This window comes from Vipera berus (genome assembly GCF_964194415.1).
Source record: "Vipera berus genome assembly, chromosome: 10".
NCBI classification, from domain to species: Eukaryota; Metazoa; Chordata; class Lepidosauria; order Squamata; family Viperidae; genus Vipera; species Vipera berus.
This window is the reverse complement of record NC_138213.1, coordinates 22,740,906-22,760,789: the sequence shown is the minus strand read 5'-3', so window position 1 is coordinate 22,760,789 and position 19,884 is coordinate 22,740,906. Positions and strand designations below refer to the sequence as shown.

Genomic DNA, 19,884 nt, shown 5'->3' with positions numbered 1-19,884 from the left:
GAGGGGAGGTTATGGCGGGAGAGACGAAAATGCTTCCAAGTGGCCTCATCATGGCTGCCGCCTCCCTTTACAGGTTGTGGTTCTTTCGATCCTGAGCTCATGTATGATTTCTTAACCGGAAATCCCCCATCAGAATATATTTCTTATCATTAGGAGCATGTCTTCTTGTGACAGTTTGGGCTATACCTAGTATTAATTTTCCTCAATTTATTTCTGTAAAGTGATTTGAGGGGCGTGGTTGCTTGGATTATGATAGAAGTGTTAAAGTTAAGTGGGCATCAGGTTTCTTGGTAAAAATGTATTAGGAAGGAAGGAAGGAAGGAAGGAAGGAAGGAAGGAAGGAAGGAAGGAAGGAAGGAAGGAAGGAAGGAAACAACAATGAATGAGGGAGGGAAGGAGGAAGGGACAAAGAGGGAGGGAAGGAAGGAAAGAAGGAAGAAATGGACAATGGGAGAGAGGGGGGAGAGATAGAAAAGGAGAAATGGAGAGAGAGGAAGAGAGAAGGAGAGAGAAAAATAAGGTAGAGGGTGAGAAAGGGAGAGAGAGAGAGGGAGAGAAGGAGAGAGAAAGAAAGAAAGAGGGAGGGAGGGAGGGAGAGAGAAATAGAGATAGGGAGAGAAAGAGGGAGAGAGAGAGAAGAAGAAAGAAAGAGGGAGGGAGAGAGAAATAGAGCAAGAGAGGAAGAAAAAGAGGGAGAGAAGAGGGAGAGAGAGGAGAAAGAAAGGGGGGAGAGGGAGGGAGGGAGAGACAGAGATAGGGAGAGAGAGAAAGAGAAAGAGGGAGAGAGAGAAGTAGAAAGAAAGAGGGAGAGAGGGAGGGAGAGAGGGAGAGAGAGGGAAAGAGAAATAAGAGGGAGAGAGAGAGAAAGAGGGAAAGAGAGAAGGAGATAGAAAGGGAGGAAAAGAGGGAGAGAGAAAGAGAGAGGGAGAGAGAGAGGGAGAGAGAAATAGAGAGAGAGAGATTAAATTAGCAACATGGTTAAGTGAATCTGGTTTCCCCACTAACTTTGCTTGTCAGAAGGTTGCAAAAGGCGATCACATGACCCTGGGACACTGTGACCATCATAAATATGAATCAGCTGCCAAGCATCCGAATGTAAATCACATGACCCTGGAGATGCTGCAACGGTCATAAGTGTGAAAAATGGTCATAAGTCACTTTTTTCAGTGCCATTGTACCTTCAAACAGTCACTAAGTGAACTGTTGTAAGTCAAGGCCTTCCCTTTTTTTGGTCAAGTTTTTGACACCTTGCTGGGCAACTGGTGGTACTCGGATATTGCCTTATCCTAAAAGTGGTACAATGGTTGAAAAGGTTGAAAAGCCCTGGTTTACAGCTTCCACAGTCCACACTTAAAGTCAGCCACTTTCACCTCTTATTATCTTTCTCTGCCACTAAGGGCCAGTAGATGGCGCACGTGTTCTATTTTCCTCTATTTTAGTCTCTTATTTAGTTTTGAAGCTTTAGACTTTCTTTTATAAAGTATAAATTGTCCAGCTTCCTGTTCTTATTCCAATTGTTATTGAAAATAGAAAAACAAAAATTCAATCCCATTAGTCTCTTTTCCCTGTTTTATTTTACTTAAAGAGGAACAATAAATCTTTCTTCATATTTCGGACCTGTTAATGACTTCACAGCCTAATCGCCGCCATGTCCAGAGGTGGAAGATTTAAAGTCCCACCTTTCTTTTTTAGTCCCACTCTCAGCCAAGTCCAGTGTTAAGGGAGAACAAAATATTTTCTTAACAGAGATCAGAAAAATCTCACCCAGAGCAAACACACCATTCTTCAATCTCCTTCTTGTATCTTTCTGGTCGGGCTGCCACGGCTTCTGACAGGCACACAATGGCTATCACTCCTTGCTGGTCTGAGAGCTTCTCCTCCGCTCTCACAGGAAATTGCGATGTCCCTGCAGTCCACAGTGTCCTCTCTTCTTCACCAACTCCTACAGGGTTGGCTAGGGTCTCTCCAGGCAGGGGATTTTGGCGATTTTCACGGAGCCCCATGAGTGATGCTAGCCACACCTACTCACTGCCTCACAAATGCTAGAGCTGCAAGACTACTGCTTGAAGAGGACCTGCCCCCTGCAAGGGACTTTTCTTTAGAATGTGTGTTTGTGCACCTTCAAGTCATTTTTGGATTCCGGGCAATTACCAAGACAAGTTTATTTTTATTTTTTATTTTATTTATTTATTTTTATTACATTTATATCCCGCCCTTCTCCGAAGACTCAGGGCGGCTTACAAACTTAGCAGTAAGCCAAGTTCCCCCTGTTGACTTGGCAACGTTTTCAGAAGTACCCTTGTACCCTTCTTCCACAGGCTGAGAGAGAGAGATTGGCAAAGCCCACCCAGCGGGCTTTGTGCCCAAGGGGAGACTAACCTGGTGCTTTAATCACTACAAAGCAAGGGAGGGGATCTTGTATAATGAAGCTGCTTAGCAGCAAACCACACCCCAAGAGCTGTGGAAAGATCATTTCTGGGTGACACCAGGACTTCTTTTCACTACAATGACCAATTTAACTTCCTGCAAGCCTTAGTCACGTCGAGAAAGGTGTCCCTTGGCTACAAAGGCCCTTGCTTGGGATTCAACTTGGTATGATGATTTCCCCAGATGTTTCCCCAGATACCTCTCCAGATGTCAGGTAGGAGGATGAACCAGTTCCAGGCATGTTTGGAGGGGAGTTGGACAGCAGGACAGTCTTGAGGCTTCGGATTGGGAAAGTACACAGCTGCAGCCAGTCAGCAATGAGGAGCTGTCTTCTGCACCTGATCCAAAAATACGAAGGGCAAAGAAAAGGATTGTGTCTCATCAACGGTTGCCTTTGCCTTGGAACTTGCCTTTGCCTAGTGGACTGGACTTGCCTTTGCCTTGAGGACTAGTGTTGGCTTCATTTGAGTAGTCTGTGAAACTCATTGGGATTGAGCTAGCTAGGGAATTGCTGGGGAATACCAGTTCAGGCTTGGAAGCCTTAATAAAAACTCCTTACACTTGTGGGGTTTGTGTGTGGCGCGAGTGGGACAGCACGCTTAGGCTCAAAACAGCCACACTTGGACTACTTTGGCAACTGAAACCTAACGGCACTTCAGTTATGCAATTAAGAGGTTAGGATACCTAGAAAACTCTAGAAAAAATGATCAAGCAGTGTTTGCAAGTGATTAGAAATGAATGAGGCAATTACCTCATTTAACAATACCTCATTGTTAAAAACAAATTTTTTAATGCTAAGGATGTAGTACACCTGGGCTTTAGTAAGGCATCTGATCAACCAATCTCTTCCTTGATAAACTGGAACAAAGTGCAGGGAAGTTATGGTCAACTGAAGACAGCTCTGTGATATGGAGCCAAAGACTGAAGCAAAGACCAAGGAACCAGTGAGTAGACCAATTCCTTGGAGCCTCTTTGGATCAGGAGAAGGGGGGGATTGCCTAAGAAGGCTGCTTCCCACCAGGAGACTGTAGGACAGTGGCTTTTCATGCATTTGAGCACCAGATTATGGAATTTGCCATCTTGCTTGCAGTTTTAAAAGACAGTAAGACTGCAAGCCTCTCTTTTTAAACACTTTTGGAAATTGCTTGTTAATTATATTAAAGCTATTACAAGTAGTCAATTTATGACCATAACTGGAACCTCAGTCATTCAAATGATTATTAAGTGAGACATCACAAGGCCACTTTGCTGAACAACTGCAATCCCAGCACTTCCGGGCTGTGGTTAAGCCCTTTCATAAGTCATTAAGCGATGGAGCCCCAGATAAGGCGTGCGGGGGGGGGGCAGTGCGGGCCATGCATGAGTTGCCCCCCACCCCCGGGCAGGCTGGTGCGGAGCTGCAGCTGCCCAAGGCGGCCTCCCGGCTCTCCCAGCCCGCTCGCCCTCCCTCGCTATTTCCCCCCGGCTGGTACGAGAGGAATTTCAGCCCAGAGCAGAGGCAAATCTCCCCGCTGTGAGGCTGAAAGCGGTCCAGGCTGAAACCCAAGCAGGGTTTTCCGGAGAAAAGGGGCTCTGCTTGGATTTTGGCATAAGAGGTTTTTTCAGACAGCCTCCTTGGGCTTTCCACGCCCGCAGGACCGCGCAGTGAGGCAGCCGAGCCCCCGGATGCCCATCCTGGCCGCAGCGGCGCCGCAACGACCGTCCTAGGCCCGTCCATTCGGCGCCCTTGTAACTTCAAACGATCTCGGGGGGGGGGGGAATGGCCGTTAGAGCGAGGACCAGCGCGTCGCTCGGCAACCGCAAGATGGCGCCCAGCTCCGAGCGGCCCCGCGCAGCGCGCCCCCTTCGGGCGGGGCGCCTCTGGGCTGCCGGGCGGCGCGTGCGGGCGGGCGGAGGGCGGGGCGGGGAGCCGGAGGGCGGGCGGGGGGCGGCGGAAGCGGCCAATCCGGCGCCTCGGAAGGTCCCCCGGAGGCCTGGCTGGAAAAGTCTGCGGGAGCCCCGGGCGGCCTCGGCCGTTGCCGCCGGAGATCGTGCGGGCCCTTCGCTACCGGCTTTTTGCTGGTGCGGGTTGAGTTGCGCCCGGCTCGGTTTCCCTCCAGCAATTTGGCTGCGCTCCGCTCTGGGCTGAGAAGTGAGGACGGGCGTCCCCGCCTCCCTGGGCCAGACCCGGCCCGGAAAGGAGGAGGAGGAGGAGGATCCGGAGCCTGCCCGGAGGGGCTCTTTCAGAAGGCCACAGGCGGGCCCTGAATCAGCAACGTGCAACTTTGGGTGGCTTAGTTACAATTAAAAACAGAAAATAGCAAAATAAACCGGCAGGAACCAGTACAACTTCATCGGGAGGGCCTCCTCCCGCGGCCTGCACAAATGCCCAGAAGGAGCGCCCAGTTTTCAGAGTGGCGCAAAAGGCAGCAGGGCGGCTTTCTTTGAAGAGATCTCTAAATGAAATCTCTGGCATGAATAACTGGGGATTTTTACTAAGAGGGTGTCTTTGAAGTGCACAAATCAGCCTTAGTCATCAAGTTAATGGCAAACTCATGCCTGAGGCAGAGTCTATGCGGAGTAAGAGGTTCTTTGGATTTATTTGGCAATGACAAGTTAATTGTTGTTAGTCTGTGTTTGTGTGTCTGCCTGTGTGTGTTAAGCAGAAGTGCTGATGGTGCACAATCCTGGTTCTCAGTCCTTGCAGGTGGCATTGAAGCCCAGCAGAAGTTTTTACAAACCAGAAGTAAATCTGGGTGCAGTTCTTTCCTGCTGGCAGAGAAACCGCTGTCTACTTGCAGCAGAATCATCAGATACGGAGCAGCCTTTCTGCGATCATTTAAAACCTGAGAATTTGTTCAGAGTTTGGAACAGTGGTAGGCCAGTTGTGATGGCTGCAGATGTGGGAGCTCTGGACTGCCAAATGCTCTGGTCAGCCTGAAGGGCTCTGGACAAGAGAGACAAATGTAAATGTTCTCTTTGTCCCCACAGAATGCTGCCTTTTGTGCCTCTAAGTACATCTCCATGTTATGTCATGTATTCAGATGCTTATGGGACTTGACAATGTCAGGGCAAATAATGCAATGTTGCCATATGCATTTTGTTTCATCTGCATGATATATCCTGAATGAAGGGAATTGGTATAGCCATAAAGAATTCTTGAACCTAAACTGAGTTTATTATCACGTATAGTTTAGTGATTGAGAATGTGGTTTTGTGAGCCTTATAAGAACAAAGACACATTCTGGTGCGTGCTCTTCTGCCTCTTTCTCTCACGTTCACATGCACATGCCATGTATTCTCCCACATACTACAATCACAACAGTTTAACGAGGCACACCCTATTCAGTCAGGAAAGTTTTTGCAGTGTAAGCTGTCTGCTGCCACTCGGGACTAGCTGAGCGCTCTGCACTGGCGCTGCAGGAACTGTGTTTGGGAGAGCTGGAGGTTTGGAGGAATGAAGAGGTACCACAGTTGCCCTTTGTGATTGTAGCCTGAGAGACCCAGTTGCTGGCTCTGCTGACTCTCATTCTCTTGGTAGGATTCTTAGTCGCTGGACGGCTGCATGGAGAACATCCTCCATGCTTTATCCTCCCTTTGAAATCACACCAACCACAGTCCTCTGCCAGGTGTTTGATGTGGTGGAAAAGCTCTACAGCGGGAATGGCCTGTGCTACCTCATCGACTTCCTGATTCTTGCCAAGTGCATCTTGCAGTGGGTCCGGCAAGAAGTCTGTGAGTATCTTGCTGCCTCCAGGCTCAAAAGGAGTGCTCAGAAAGCTTTCCCCCCAGCATCACCTAGGTGGGGGGGAACCTAATAGCCAGGCTGTGTTTGCAGCCAAGAAACCTTTAAATGTGCCCAAGGCATTGCGATTCTTTGCCCCACTCATTCCTAAACAAATAGAACAATACTGCAGAAGCTTTCAAGGGCCTGAATCGCCAGACTTTATTGTATTAAACATATATAACTTGTATTTACCAAAAATACGTTTGTGCAGATGACTCTTTAAAAAACTGCAAGTGTTAGAGAGCAGGTTTATGTCATCTGCATACAACAAATGTCAGGCCTGATTGTTAACAGCAAAAATAAACACACTGTGGGTCACTTCTGTTGTTCATGCAAAAAAGAAAGAGAGCCTGTATGACAGGAGCATCGTTCTCTTGAATAGATCTGCCTGGATTCTTGAGGTCTTCTCTTGCAGAGAAACTTTCTGTGCTGGCATTGCAAATATTTATTTATTAATGTTTTTATTTATTTATTTTACTTATATTTTTATTTTATTTTTCAAATTTAAGATAGGTGCCTATCTCACAGAAGTGACAATTTTTTTTACTGGGACAATGCCCAGGGATTCAGATCTCTTAAATTCACTATGCTATGATGTGATCACAGTGCCAGCAAAGTTGAGGGTCTGCCCTGGGACAGTGATGGTGCTTGTTTTCCCTGCTTAAGAACAGAACTTGGCCAAGATTGCAGCTTGAATCAGGGGTTTTTGTTAGCCTCATGTAGAAGCCTCAGCAAAGGCAGGACAGCTTTAAGTCGTAGAACACTGATGTGATAGTTGCACAAAGTCTTCATCTTCTGAATAGTTTTCTTCACAGTGCTTTTGAAAGTAGCAAGTTCAGGGAAAGGCATGCGCTAGTTCTGCCTGATTCCACAAGTAAGGACAGCTTCCTTCTTAGAATAAGTAATGCTTGCCTGCTTCAGAGTGTGCCGGACTTAATAATATCTTTAAGCAACTACGAACATGACACAGCTTTTTTCCTCAATTATGGAATGCCTATAATTATGGCATGGCGGATGGGTGAGGTGGTATTAGATTCTCCCTTATTAAGAAACTGCTGGTAAACAATTCCCTGACTTTTCTTATCCCATCAGGTTCAGTATTACGGTTCGCTCGTCCAGCATGGAGGCCGGCCCTTTTGCAGATCATCATCCAGCTGGCTTTTCTCGACTGGTGGACCTCGAGACTGGAGGCCTTTTACCTGCAAGTGGTTCCATTCTTGAGAAAGTCTCCACGGATTATAGTGAAATGCTTGGCCAAGGACAAACATAATGTGGAGGAGTTTGTGATACCTCCTGCCTTGTGTGCCTCTCTTTGCTGTGGAATGGCTGAGCTCCATCAGCAGAAATGGTTGGGAACCACATTGGAAAACTGCTTGTTAGCCACAGATGGTGAGATATTCTGAGTGCCTTGGGATAAAACAGTCAATCCAGAATTTATCAATAAGTCCCAAACTGTTTGCAAAAATAAAAAGAATGTGCATTTTGCCCCAATGACTGAGAAGTCTTCTGCTCTGGGCTTTCCCGTCGAGGTGTCGCCCAGGAGCCGTCTTTCAGGGGGACCCCACGTCTTCCACGAGCCCAACTCATTTGCCATCACCCTAGCGGAAGAGCCTGCTGGTCAGGCATGTGGGGACCCAGAGGTCGGGAAGGCCTGTGACAGTAATGGGGAGGGAGAGGAGAGGGACATGGCAGGTGCCTTCATGCCCACCTCTGGCCGCCCCAAAGGATCTTCAGCTCAGCCCAGCACTTGGCGTTGGCTGGAAGCCAAGGATAGCCAGCAGCTTAGTCAGAACAATAGCCCTGGTTGGGGAAATTGCGCTGGTTCAGCTCTTGCATCGGTGCCATCTGGGCAGCTGAGGACTCCTGACATGCCGGTTATTAATGTTGCATGTTCTGTAAATAATGAAACAGACTGTGGTAAATTGTTCCTGAAACATCCTGGCGTTCCAGAGAATTGTCCAGCTCCTTTGATTCCCACTGCTGCCCCTATTATTAAGGAGCCACACTTTGCCAAGACATTATCAACACATATGGAACAGGAGCTTGACTGGCGGTATGCCACGTGCAGTTACAAGGATGGAGAGGAGGCTGAAGGTCCAGGGACAGGGCTGTCTGCCAGAGTGGGAGGCAGCTCGGGGTTCCCCAAGCCTTCTGCACCCTGTCCTGATGTTTTGGGTGTAGACAGAATAGGCGACAGTCTCCCGACAGAGAGGGAGATCAGTAGCAGCCATTCTGACAGCTCCAAAGTAAGGCTGGAGGGAAAGGCCAGGTCTCCAGCCATAATGGGAGTCTCCTGCCAGACTCAGTTGGTGGAAGTTGAAAGTCAGTCTTCTGAACGGTTGGAACAACGGTATCTTCTAGAGCATGTGGAAGGGACCCTAGAGGAATCGTCAGTGGAGTTGAGCAATAGAATAAGCATGGAAGGAAATTGCCGACGGCAGACTAAACAAGGCCCCCCTAAGAATGAGTGGCAACTTAATTTTGGAGACCCTTTAATCCCGAAAAGCTTCCTTTCGCAGAAGGCAGGGCAAGAAAATGCGGATGGTTGTCAAGAGCGAGCGGGAGGCAGTTGTCTGCTTCCCAGTTCTGAGGCTGAGCCGAAGAGCGCAAGAACAGAGCTGAAGGAAAATGGCCCCAGGCCTCCAGCAGAAGCCGCTGGGCAGGCAGAGCCCCCCCACAGCCACCCTCGCCCAGGCGTTGCTGCAGCATCTTCTGGGGATCAGCCTGGTCTCTCAAGCACACCGCACGCTGGGTGGACAGGTGTTCCCAAGAAGGCGGGAAGAGGACAGGGCAGCCACGCCCCTTCCCTGGACCAGGAGTCGGGCATGGGGGCCTTCCTGGAAAGTGGGCACAACTCTGTCCATGAGGCGCCCTGCCAGTTTCAGCCTAGCGACCCAGAGATGAGCTCCTTGGTATCCTCCCTCCCAGCACTGTTTCCATCTATGACATTGCCTGAGTGCACCAGGCCCACCCCGGAGGGGGATCAGGCCACAGGTATGATGCATTTGGGCCCTTTCTGCCCTTTGCTGGGAAAATGGTCTCGTGACAGACCGAGTGTGGAAGAGCAGGAGAAGGGCAGGAATTCCAAGTGTAGAATGTTAAAAGTGGTTAATTGCAGAGGCCAGCAACCTTTTCGGCTAGGGAACATATTTAGGATTGAAAATATGCCATGGGCTTTTCCGCAAAGAATTGCCTCAGAGGAGTTGGCCCATTTGTGACACAGTTGTCATATTGCACATGGAAGTTCATTTAATTACCACAGCAAACTCCCTGTAGCCCCTGGATGCTGCCTATAATTTCTAGTTTATCTTTTTTTAATTTTTGTTCGTCAAATTGAGCATGTTTAAAGAATAGCAGTGCTCATTCTAGGCTGTGGTGAGCTGATTTTTTTTAAGTAAAATCCTCGTGGGTCATCTGGCATTATTGGAAATGAAGATTGTGCTTGGTGGATGTCTCTACTTTGCAGTATTCTAGTTTCCAATTGAATAGTCTATACCTAAGTCTCTGTTTCCTCAAAATCAGGAGGGGCACAAAGTCTGGGTCAGGCCGAGGGAGTGGTTCATACGTGGGCGTTGTGCAGTGCTGGAGACTTCTGTCTTATTGCACAGGAATGAGCTTGCAAATTGTGTATAGAGTGAACATCTTGACAAATATTGTGCTAGACCAGAACTCCCAGATTATACTGCCAAAATTTAGCAACACGACGAAGTTGTGATGACATGATTGTTCACAAAAAAGGAACAAAACTTCTCACTCATCCAAAAAAAAGCTGTACAGGTAGTCCTCGACTTACGATCACAATTGAGCCCAAAATTTCTGTTAAGTGAGACATTTGTTAATTAAGTTTTGTCCCATTTTATGACTTTTTTGCCACAGTTGTTAAGTGAATCACTGCAGTTGGTAAGTTAGTAACCTGGTTGTTAAGTGAATCTGGCTTCCCCATTGACTTCGCTTGTCAGAAGGTCGCAAAAGGGGATCACGTGACCTTGGGACACAACACTAATCATAAATATGAATCGGTTGCCAAGCATCCGAATTTGATCATGGGGCTGCTGCAAAGGTCGTATCTGAAAATAGCAATAGGCCTTAGACTTGCAGCCCTCTCTAAGCGGTTTACAGTCAGCCTCCTCCCCCCCAACAATCGGGGTCCTCATTTTACTGATCTTGGAAGGTCAGAAGGCTGAGTCAACCTTGAGCCGGTCAGGATTGAACTGCTGAATTGCTGGCAGTCAGCAGAAATAGCCTGCGGTACTGCATTCTAACCCCTGTACCACCACGGCTCGTGATCACAAGTCACATTTTTAGTGCTGCTGTAACTTTGAATGGTCACTAAATGAACTGTTGTAAGTTGGGGACCACCTGTATATCTCATCCACCTGTAGGCGTCCTCCCTGCTGAGATGTCACTGTGGTTGGCAGGTCCCAGGAAGGACCTTTCAAAATGATGAAGCAACAGTTCTAACCATTTTGGATCTCAATTTACTTTTTTTCCATCTGAAGTTTTTAATCTGTATGGGAAATTATGGATTTCTGTCCCTTTGGGGGATAAAAAATATTTTTGGGGAATACAAAGTACTTTGGGGGGGATAAAAAAGTATTTTTTTATCCCGTCTCACGCAGTTCATTGACTGCAGTTAGTTACTATGTCTGGTAGTATTAAGTGTTTTCTAAAAGTTATTCCCCCTTCATGGATTACTGCCCCTTCATGGATTACTGCCCCTTCATGGATTACTGCCTTGTCGTGGCGAAGGGGCTTGCGTAATTCAATGAAGCTATGAGCTATGCCGTGCAGGGCCACCCAAGACGGACAGGTCATAGCTGAGAGTTCTGACAAAACGTGATCCACTGGAGAAGGAAATGGCAACCCACTCCAGTATCTTTGCCATGAAAACCCTATGGACAGTACCAAAAGGCAAAACGATATGACGCTGGAAGATGAGCCCCTCAGGTCGGAAGGCGTCCAATATGCTACTGGGGAAGAGCAGAGGGCTAGTACTAGTAGCGCCAGAAAGAATGAAGCGACTGGGCCAAAGCCGAAAGGACGCTCAGCTGTGGATATGTCTGGTGGTGAAAGGAAAGTCCGATGCTGTAAAGATTTTTTCTCCATAGGAACCTGGAATGTAAGATCCATGAATCAAGGAAAGCTGGACGTGGTCAAACAAGAGATGACAAGACTGAACATCGACATCTTAGGTATCAGCGAACTAAAATGGACAGGAATGGGTGAATTTAATTCAGATGACCATCAGGTATACTACTGCGGGCAAGAATCCCTCAGAAGAAATGGAGTAGCCTTCATAGTTAATAAAAGAGTAGGAAAATCAATACTGGGATACAATCCTCAAAATGACAGAATGATCTCAGTTCGAATCCAAGGGAAACCATTCAATATCACAGTAGTCCAAGTCTATGCCCCAACCACCAGTGCTGAAGAGGATGAAATTGACCGGTTCTATGAAGCCCTACAGCACCTTATAGAAGTAACACCAAAAAATGATGTCCTTATCATCATGGGGGATTGGAATGCTAAAGTAGGAAGCCAAAAGATAACTGGAATAACAGGCAGGTTTGGCCTTGGAGTACAAAATGAAGCAGGGCACAGGCTGATAGAATTTTGTCAAGAGAATACGATGGTCATAGCAAACACTCTTTTCCAACAACCCAAGAGACGGCTCTACACATGGACATCACCAGATGGTCAACACAGAAATCAGATTGACTATATGCTCTGCAGCCAAAGATGGAGAAGCTCTATACAGTCGGTAAAAACAAGACCAGGAGCTGACTGTGGCTCAGACCATGAGCTTCTCCTTGCAAAGTTTAGGCTTAAACTGAAGAAAGTAGGGAAAAGCACTAGGCCACTCAGGTACGAATTAAATCATATCCCTGTTGAATATACAGTAGAGGTGACAAATAGATTTAAGGAATTAGATCTGATAGACAGAGTGCCTGAAGAACTATGGACAGAGGTTCGCGACATTGTACAACAGGTAGCAACCAAAACCATCCCAAAGAAAAAGAAATGCAAGAAAGCAAAATGGCTGTCTGAGGAAGCTTTGCAAATAGCTGAGGAAAGGAGGAAAGCGAAAGGCAAGGGAGAAAAACATAGATATGCCCAATTGAATGCAGAATTCCAGAGAATAGCTAGAAGAGATAAGAATGCCTTCTTAAATGAACAGTGCAAAGAAATAGAAGAAAACAATAGAATAGGGAGGACCAGAGATCTTTTCAAGAAAATTGGAGAGATGAAGGGAACATTCCATGCAAAAATGGGCATGATAAAGGACCAAAATGGTAGGGACCTTACAGAGGCAGAAGAGATTAAGAAGAGGTGGCAAAATTACACAGAAGAACTATACAAGAATGAGCTTAACGTCCCAGATAATCACAATGAGGTGGTCACTGACCTCGAGCCAGACATCCTAGAATGTGAAGTGAAGTGGGCCTTAGAAAAGCTGAGCAACAACAAAGCTAGTGGAGGTGACAGTATTCCAGCTGAGCTATTCAAAATCTTAAAAGACAGTGCAGTAAAAGTGCTACACTCAATTTGCCAGCAAATTTGGAAAACTCAACAGTGGCCACAGGATTGGAAAAGATCAGTTTACATTCCAATTCCAAAGAAAGGCAGTGCCAAAGAATGTTCAAACTATCGCACCGTTGCACTCATTTCTCATGCTAGTAAAGTCATGCTTAAAATCCTACAAGCTAGACTTCAGCAGTATGTGGATCGAGAACTACCAGAAGTACAGGCAGGATTTCGAAGAGGCAGAGGAACTAGAGATCAAATTGCTAACATACGCTGGATCATGGAGAAAGCTAGGGAGTTCCAGAAAAACATCTACTTCTGCTTCATTGACTATGCTAAAGCCTTTGATTGTGTGGATCATAACAAACTGTGGCAAGTTCTTAAAGAGATGGGAGTACCAGACCATCTTATTTGTCTCTTGAGAAACCTATATGCGGGTCAAGAAGCAACAGTGAGAACTGGACACGGAACCACTGATTGGTTCAAAATTGGGAAAGGAGTCCGGCAAGGCTGTATACTGTCACCCTGCCTATTTAACTTATATGCAGAGCACATCATGAGAAAGGCAGGGCTAGATGAATCAAAAGTTGGAATTAAGATTGCTGGAAGAAATATCAACAACCTAAGATACGCAGATGATACCACTCTAATGGCAGAAAGTGAAGAAGAACTAAAGAGCCTCTTGTTGCGGGTGAAGAAGGAGAGTGCAAAACTTGGGTTGAAACTTAACATTAAGAAAACCAAGATCATGGCCTCTGGCCCTCTCAATTCCTGGCAAATAGATGGGGAAGAAATGGAGGTAGTGACAGATTTTGTTTTCCTGGGCTCCAAGATCACTGCAGATGGGGACTGTAGCCAAGAAATTAAAAGACGCTTGCTCCTGGGGAGGAAAGCCATGGCAAATCTAGACAGCACACTAAAAAGCAGAGACATCACCCTGTCAACAAAAGTGCGTATAGTCAAGGCTATGGTCTTCCCAGTTGCAATGTATGGCAGTGAAAGCTGGACCATAAGAAAGGCTGAGCGCCAAAGAATTGAAGCCTTTGAGCTATGGTGCTGGAGAAGACTCCTGCGAGTCCCTTGGACTGCAAGGCGATCAAACCGGTCAGTCCTAGAGGAGATCAACCCTGACTGCTCTTTAGAAGGCCAGATCCTGAAGCTAAAACTCAAATACTTTGGCCACCTAATGAGAAGGAAGGACTCACTGGAGAAGAGCCTAATGCTGGGAAAGTTTGAGGGCAATAGAAGAAGGGGACGACAGAGAATGAGGTGGTTGGATGGAGTCACTGAAACAGTAGGCGTGAGCTTAGATGGACTCCAGAAGATGGTAGAGGACAGGAAGGCCTGGAGGAACATTGTCCATAGGGTCGCGATGGGTCGGACACGACTTCGCAACTAACAACAACAACAAAAAGTTATTCATCTAATACAATAAGCCATTCCTGTGAATGTCTGAAGTGGGGGCTGCCCAGAAGCGCCCCTCATTGTGGGGAAGGCTGTGCTTCCTCAATGGGGGCACCCGAACGCCTGATCTTGCTCTTCTTCCCCACCAGAAGAGGCTGGTGCTGCCCAGCAAGCGCCCAGGACTGGGGGAGGAGGACGGGGGGGGGGGGGCGGCTGGCAAGAGCTACCTGAGTCAGGAAGAATCAGGGCTCCGACCAGCCTCTCCCTCCCCTCCACTGCTGTTTCTAGTTTTGCAGGTTTTTGTAGCTAGGAGGAAGCTACCAGCCCTGCAGCTCCAGAGAAAATGCTGCAATTCCAACTTCTTGGGGCTTTCTCTGGAGTGGCAGCTGAGCCAAGGGGAAGTCACATGGCATCCTAAAGGTGTGACACTAAGGCGAGATCAGGGCTGCCCTTCTGCGTGAGAGGAACCTCAGTGAAGTGATAAAGCTTCTGCCTTGAGTTTGCCCAAAGAATAATATTTTTTCAAAAGACGTTGATGCATGTGGTGGGCTGCAGATATAGGATGTAAATATCCTCTAACAAGGTAATAGGGGATGAGGGGGAGGCATTTTTATTATGGCACTCAAAGTGGAATTAATATGCTTCTTATTCTTGATGTAAATGAGTCAAGGCTGCTTTTTGCTAATGTTGTAAAGAGACTAATCTTTGTCATTTCCACTAGTCATCTCTTGTGCCAAGAGGAAAAAACTTAAAATTAAATGCCAGTGCAAAGTAGATATTTTTTATTTTCTCTGTACATATTAGCACTCAGTTGACAATGGGTTAAAGCAAAGAGTACATTCTCAAAGTCACACATGATTTTTAGCACAGATTGACTAATTATTGACTGATTATATGCCATCAAATTATTTATTTATTTAGCATATGGCATATCATACGTGGACTAACAATATTAACATTAAACCTAGATTGGTAAAACACAATTAAAAAGATCTCTGTTCAAATACCGATGTCTAGGCCATCTAACCGCTGAGGCGCGGCACTGTTTGTAGGAAAGAAATCAAATACTGGACTGGTAGATGCCCTCAGCTTTCAGCCAGTCATGGTGTGGGAGTTTGACGTGGGAGTCCGCAGTCACACAGAGGGGAGGAGACTGTGCCCCATTTATGCAGGGAGCTGGGTGAGGTGTGTGAATCCTATGCAGGATTCTCCATTGCTGACGTGGTAGTTCAAAGCCTGACACCTTTCCTGTGGGTTCATCTACACGTCGTCCTGTGCCTGGACGTCCAGCAGCCCCTTCGGCTTTCTGTTGGGGATCGAGGTCGAAGGTGTTGGGCAGAGGCTGCGCAAGGGCCGGCAGGGGCTTCCTGGCCATCCAATAAGTGCTGACTCTTAACAGCCACACAGGTGGACCTTGCGCAAAATGATCTCTCCCCAGCTGGGCTTTCAGTTTTCCACCGGCATCCCCATCAGTGCTGCAACTGAGCCTGTCTCTCTCGCTGCTGCTCATCCTGTCCTCCTCCTCCTCTTCCTTCCATTTCTCCCAGAATCACAGCCTTCTCCAGAGAGCCAGGTCTCTGCGTAATGTATTTAAAATATTATATGATAATTTGAGCCCCATTTGAGATTCATTTGTTCTTTGATCCATTCTTTGTTTTTTGGCTATCCATTGCATTCTTAGAAATCGTTTCCAACACAAAATTCAAAAAATTTAAAAGTGTCAACATCCTGCTTCTTCCAGTTCCAAATTCTGCTTCCGTAGAGCAGTAAAGACGCAGGAACCATGGGGCAAGAAAATTTCCCCTCCCCTTGCTGTATTTAACTAATCTTTACTCACTGGTAAGTAAGATAGATCAGGGGTGTCAAACTGCTGGCCCACAGGCTGGATGTGTCATGGTGAAACTGTGCCCACCCCATTGCCGGCAATGGAAAAAAACTGATAGGTCGCGACATGTCACGTGATGTGGCGAGTTTGACAGCCCTGAGATAGATGACCTGCTCCTTTTAAATAGGAACAACCCAGACCTTTCCGCCTCAGCAGCCCTCTGCTTCACTGAACGATTCAATTAATGACAGCTGCTTGGGAATCCCAGAATCCCAGATCCAAAGAGCAGATAGAATTGCCGAAAGTTCCAGTAAAAAGAAGGGAGGAGGTATCTGCTTTTATATTAACCGATGAGGTAAAAATGTCACTACACTAAAGAAATGTGATATGGACAGAGACACAATTAATTGCATACCCTACCACCCTTCCCTTCCCGCGAGAGTTTTCTTCGTTCATCCTGGCTGCTGTCTACATACCACCCCAAGCTTGCATAAACAAGGCATTGCAAACCTTAGCTGACCAAATCCTCGGGGCTGAACAGAGATATCCAGACTCCCTACTCATTGTATTAGGCAATTTCAGCAGCTCTGAGCTAAGCCAGGGGCTGCCAAGATACACTCACTGTGTCTGCTATCTCCCCAGAGGCAGAAATCTTTTAGACCACTGCTACTCAACTCTAAAAGATGCCTGTCGCTCTCTACCAAGAGCAGCTGTGGGGCACTCTGATCACTGATTCACCCCATACCTGCTTATAGACAAAAGTTTAAAATCATAAAACCAATAGTTTAAACAGTGACATCTTGGACTAAAGAGGCAAAGTTAAAGCCACGGGCTTGCCTCGACTGCACAGACTAGAGTTTTTGAAGCTGCCTCAGCGGACTTGGATGAACTCACTGACACTGTGATATACGTTAGCTTTTGTGAGGACTTATGTGTGCTGGTCTTCTAGTCCAGCCCCCTGCTCAAGCAGAAGATCCTATACCGTCTCAGACAAGTGACTGTCCAGACTCCAGTCTCTTCTTAAAAACCTCCAGTGATGAAGCACCCACAACTTTTAGTGGCAAGCTGTTCCACTGATTAATTGTCCTCACTGTTAGGAAGTTTCTCCTTAATTCCAGGTTGCTTCTCTCCTTGATTAGTTTCCATCTGTTGCTTCTTGTCTTGCCTTCTGGTGCTTTGGCAAATAAGTTGACTCCCTCTTCTTTGTGGCAGCCACTCAAATACTCAAAGACTGCTATCATGTCACCCCTGTTTCTTCTTTTCTTTAGACTAGCCAAACCCAATTCCTGCAACTGTTCTTCATATCTTTTAGTCTCCAGGCCTTTAATCGTCTTAGTTGCTCTTCTTTGCACTCTTTCCAGAGTCCCAACATCTTTTTTGTAATGAGGTGACCAAAATTGGCTGCAGTATTCCAGGTGTAGCTTTACTAAGGCTTTATAAAGCGGTACTAATACTTAGTGTGATCTTGATTCTATGCCTCTGTTTATATAGAGCCTTGGTGGAGCAGTGGGCTAATGCCTCCTTAAGTAACACCAGCTGCCTGCAATTAGTGCAGGTTCGCATCCCACCAGGCTCAAGGTTGACTCAGCCTTCCATCCTTCCGAGGTAGGTAAAATGAGGACCCAGATTGTTGGGGGCAATTAAGCTGACTTTGTAATAATGCCGCTTGGGTGTGTGTGTGAAAGCCCTAATAAGCAGGCATATACATAGAATGAAGGCTACTGCTAAGCTTGTAAGCCGCCCTGAGTCTTCGGAGAAGGGCGGGATATAAATGGAATTAAATAGAAATAGAAATAGAAATATAACCAAGAATGGTCCCGTATTAGCTTTTGGGGCTGCATATGGCTGGCTCATGTTTAAGTGATCGTCCACTAGGATGGTTGTTGATTAGGATGATTTAATTTTAAATTTAAGTTTAAGTGATTGTGCACTAGGACCCCAAGTTGCAAGGTTTGGCAGCAAGCGCAGGCTGCCCCGCAATAGCAAGTGTAAGTGTGCATGTGCGTGCGTGTGTGCGTGCAAGAAGAGATGTTTCATCACCTACGGTAAACCTCATTGGGTTTGTCCAGTTCAGAGCAATTGCAAAGAGGCAGGATAAATCAGCGTGCATCTGCTTTGTCTCTGGGTGCAAATGGGAATAATTCAACTCTTAGCATTGAAAGCTGTTTCTTGTTACAGAAACATCATCGAGTGGGACAGAAAAGGCCACTGAAGAAGCTGATAACAGCAGCCTGGCACTGATAACACCTGCCGGCTCTGGGAGAGAAGACCCCACAGCCGTGACTGTGCAGCCAGACCCCCCACTCTTTCCATCCTGGGGGATTCGGGAAACAGCCCCCCTGCCAATGAAGAGTGTGAATTGGGAGATGCTTCGGAGTGGAGCTGCATGCCTGCCAGGTAAAGCCTCCAGAGGTTGCTGCTGTTTTTATGATTTGTGAAGAAAGCATTGGTCAGGGAAAGAGTTATTTGTGAACCTGAAAAACCCTTTCACTTTGTCACTGGAGGTTGGGCCTTTGTGCATTGGCCCCCTCCCCAAAGAAGCAGCCGGAGCCTCTGCCCTGCTGAGTGGTCTCCCTTCCTAGGACAATCACGGTGTGGCTTTCCCCTGTTGCGGAGGAACAGTGGGCAGCCGGGCTCTAAGCAAGAGCAGGAAGAGCTGAAATCTTTGTAGAGTGAAGTGGTGGATCTGAGGATCCATAAGAGAACCAGCCTGAGTTGCAGGCTGGGTTGGGGGACAAGCCATCCCCCCCCCAGATAGTTTATGGCTCTCTGCAGCCAGACTCCCAGTGAGGGTCAGGAAGATCTGCCGGGGAAGAAAAACAAGTGGTGGTCTGTGTGGGCCCAACTCTGCTTTCAGACCCAGATCTACGCAGGCCTGAGTTTGTTTTTCTTCCATTCTGCTGAACATTTTCAACTTCTATCCTGCTATTTTAAACATTTTGCCATGCTTGTATCCATTCATGAGATAGGTTGAAAAAGCCATTTCTCTGTTTATTGGAGGGCATTACGTGGCCACTTCAAGGGGGCCTTGGTTGTTCTTTTTGCCTAATTAGTTAGACAAATTAAATGAAGCCTCTTTCTCAGGTACCAGAGACAGATATGGGCGTGCTGTGGTCATCATCACAATGAGGAATACAATTTGGTTGTGCCCGAACTGCAATGCCAGTGAAATAACCCGCCTTCTCCTATATTTACGCAGCATTCTCAGGTTTGTGAGAAAAGGCAAGGCAGACACGGTCAAAGAGTGTTCTGTGCATTGAATACTGTAACTGTTCTGTCAGTTCTTAGCTTTATAATTGTAGATTTCCAGCAAGTGGAGAAACACAGATGTGGCTCTTTTGAAACTTCCATGTCTTCTGGAAATACCAGATACAGCAGCTTGTCTAAGCAGCTATAATTATTCACTGTTCTGTATGAATATTCTCTGCTCTCCTCAAGGAATATTTTGAATAGCTATAGTCCAGGGGTGTCAAATTGCTGGCCCCTGGGCCGGTTGCATCATGCGCAGACCGCACCCACCCCAGCTCCAGCAATGCGAAAAAAGTCACGATATGTCGCGACACATCACGAGACACAGCAAGTTTGGCATCTGTGCTATAGACTCTCATGGTAGAGTTTGAAACTTGGTGGGGGAACTACTATTATCCACAAGAAAGTGACAAACCCTGTTACTGTTGCCTCTGGCTTGGTGACACTGCCTGCCTGCTTGCCCTCAGCCTTGAGACCTACAAGGCCAGAGGAAAACTTCTGGCTGCTTCAGACTGGGGGACGGGGGGAGGAGGTGCGGAGGAAGAACTGGGAGATCTTTGAGGCTCATTGTCTCTGAGCTTTGTTTTTTTATTTTTGCAGATGTTTTATTATTCAAACTAGGTAACATTTCAGTGCATCACTAACACTGATGATGTTACCTAGTTGCAAGAACACCACTATGCCTCAT

The 19,884-nt window shown here is 46.9% G+C and overlaps 1 protein-coding gene across 1 annotated transcript in view; it reads left to right on the top strand.

The window, feature by feature from the left end:
- The first annotated feature begins 5,442 nt into the window (after window positions 1-5,442).
- The window catches only part of PLEKHG4 (pleckstrin homology and RhoGEF domain containing G4), a 38,009-nt gene continuing 23,567 nt past the window's right edge, over window positions 5,443-19,884 (top strand). The window contains exons 1-6 of the mRNA XM_081335687.1: window positions 5,443-5,871; window positions 5,948-6,141; window positions 7,286-7,593; window positions 7,723-9,187; window positions 18,126-18,344; window positions 19,032-19,155. Of these exons, the coding sequence (XP_081191813.1) occupies window positions 5,864-5,871; window positions 5,948-6,141; window positions 7,286-7,593; window positions 7,723-9,187; window positions 18,126-18,344; window positions 19,032-19,155 (2,318 nt within the window). The 5' untranslated portion in view covers window positions 5,443-5,863. The remainder of the gene's footprint in view (window positions 5,872-5,947; window positions 6,142-7,285; window positions 7,594-7,722; window positions 9,188-18,125; window positions 18,345-19,031; window positions 19,156-19,884) is intronic.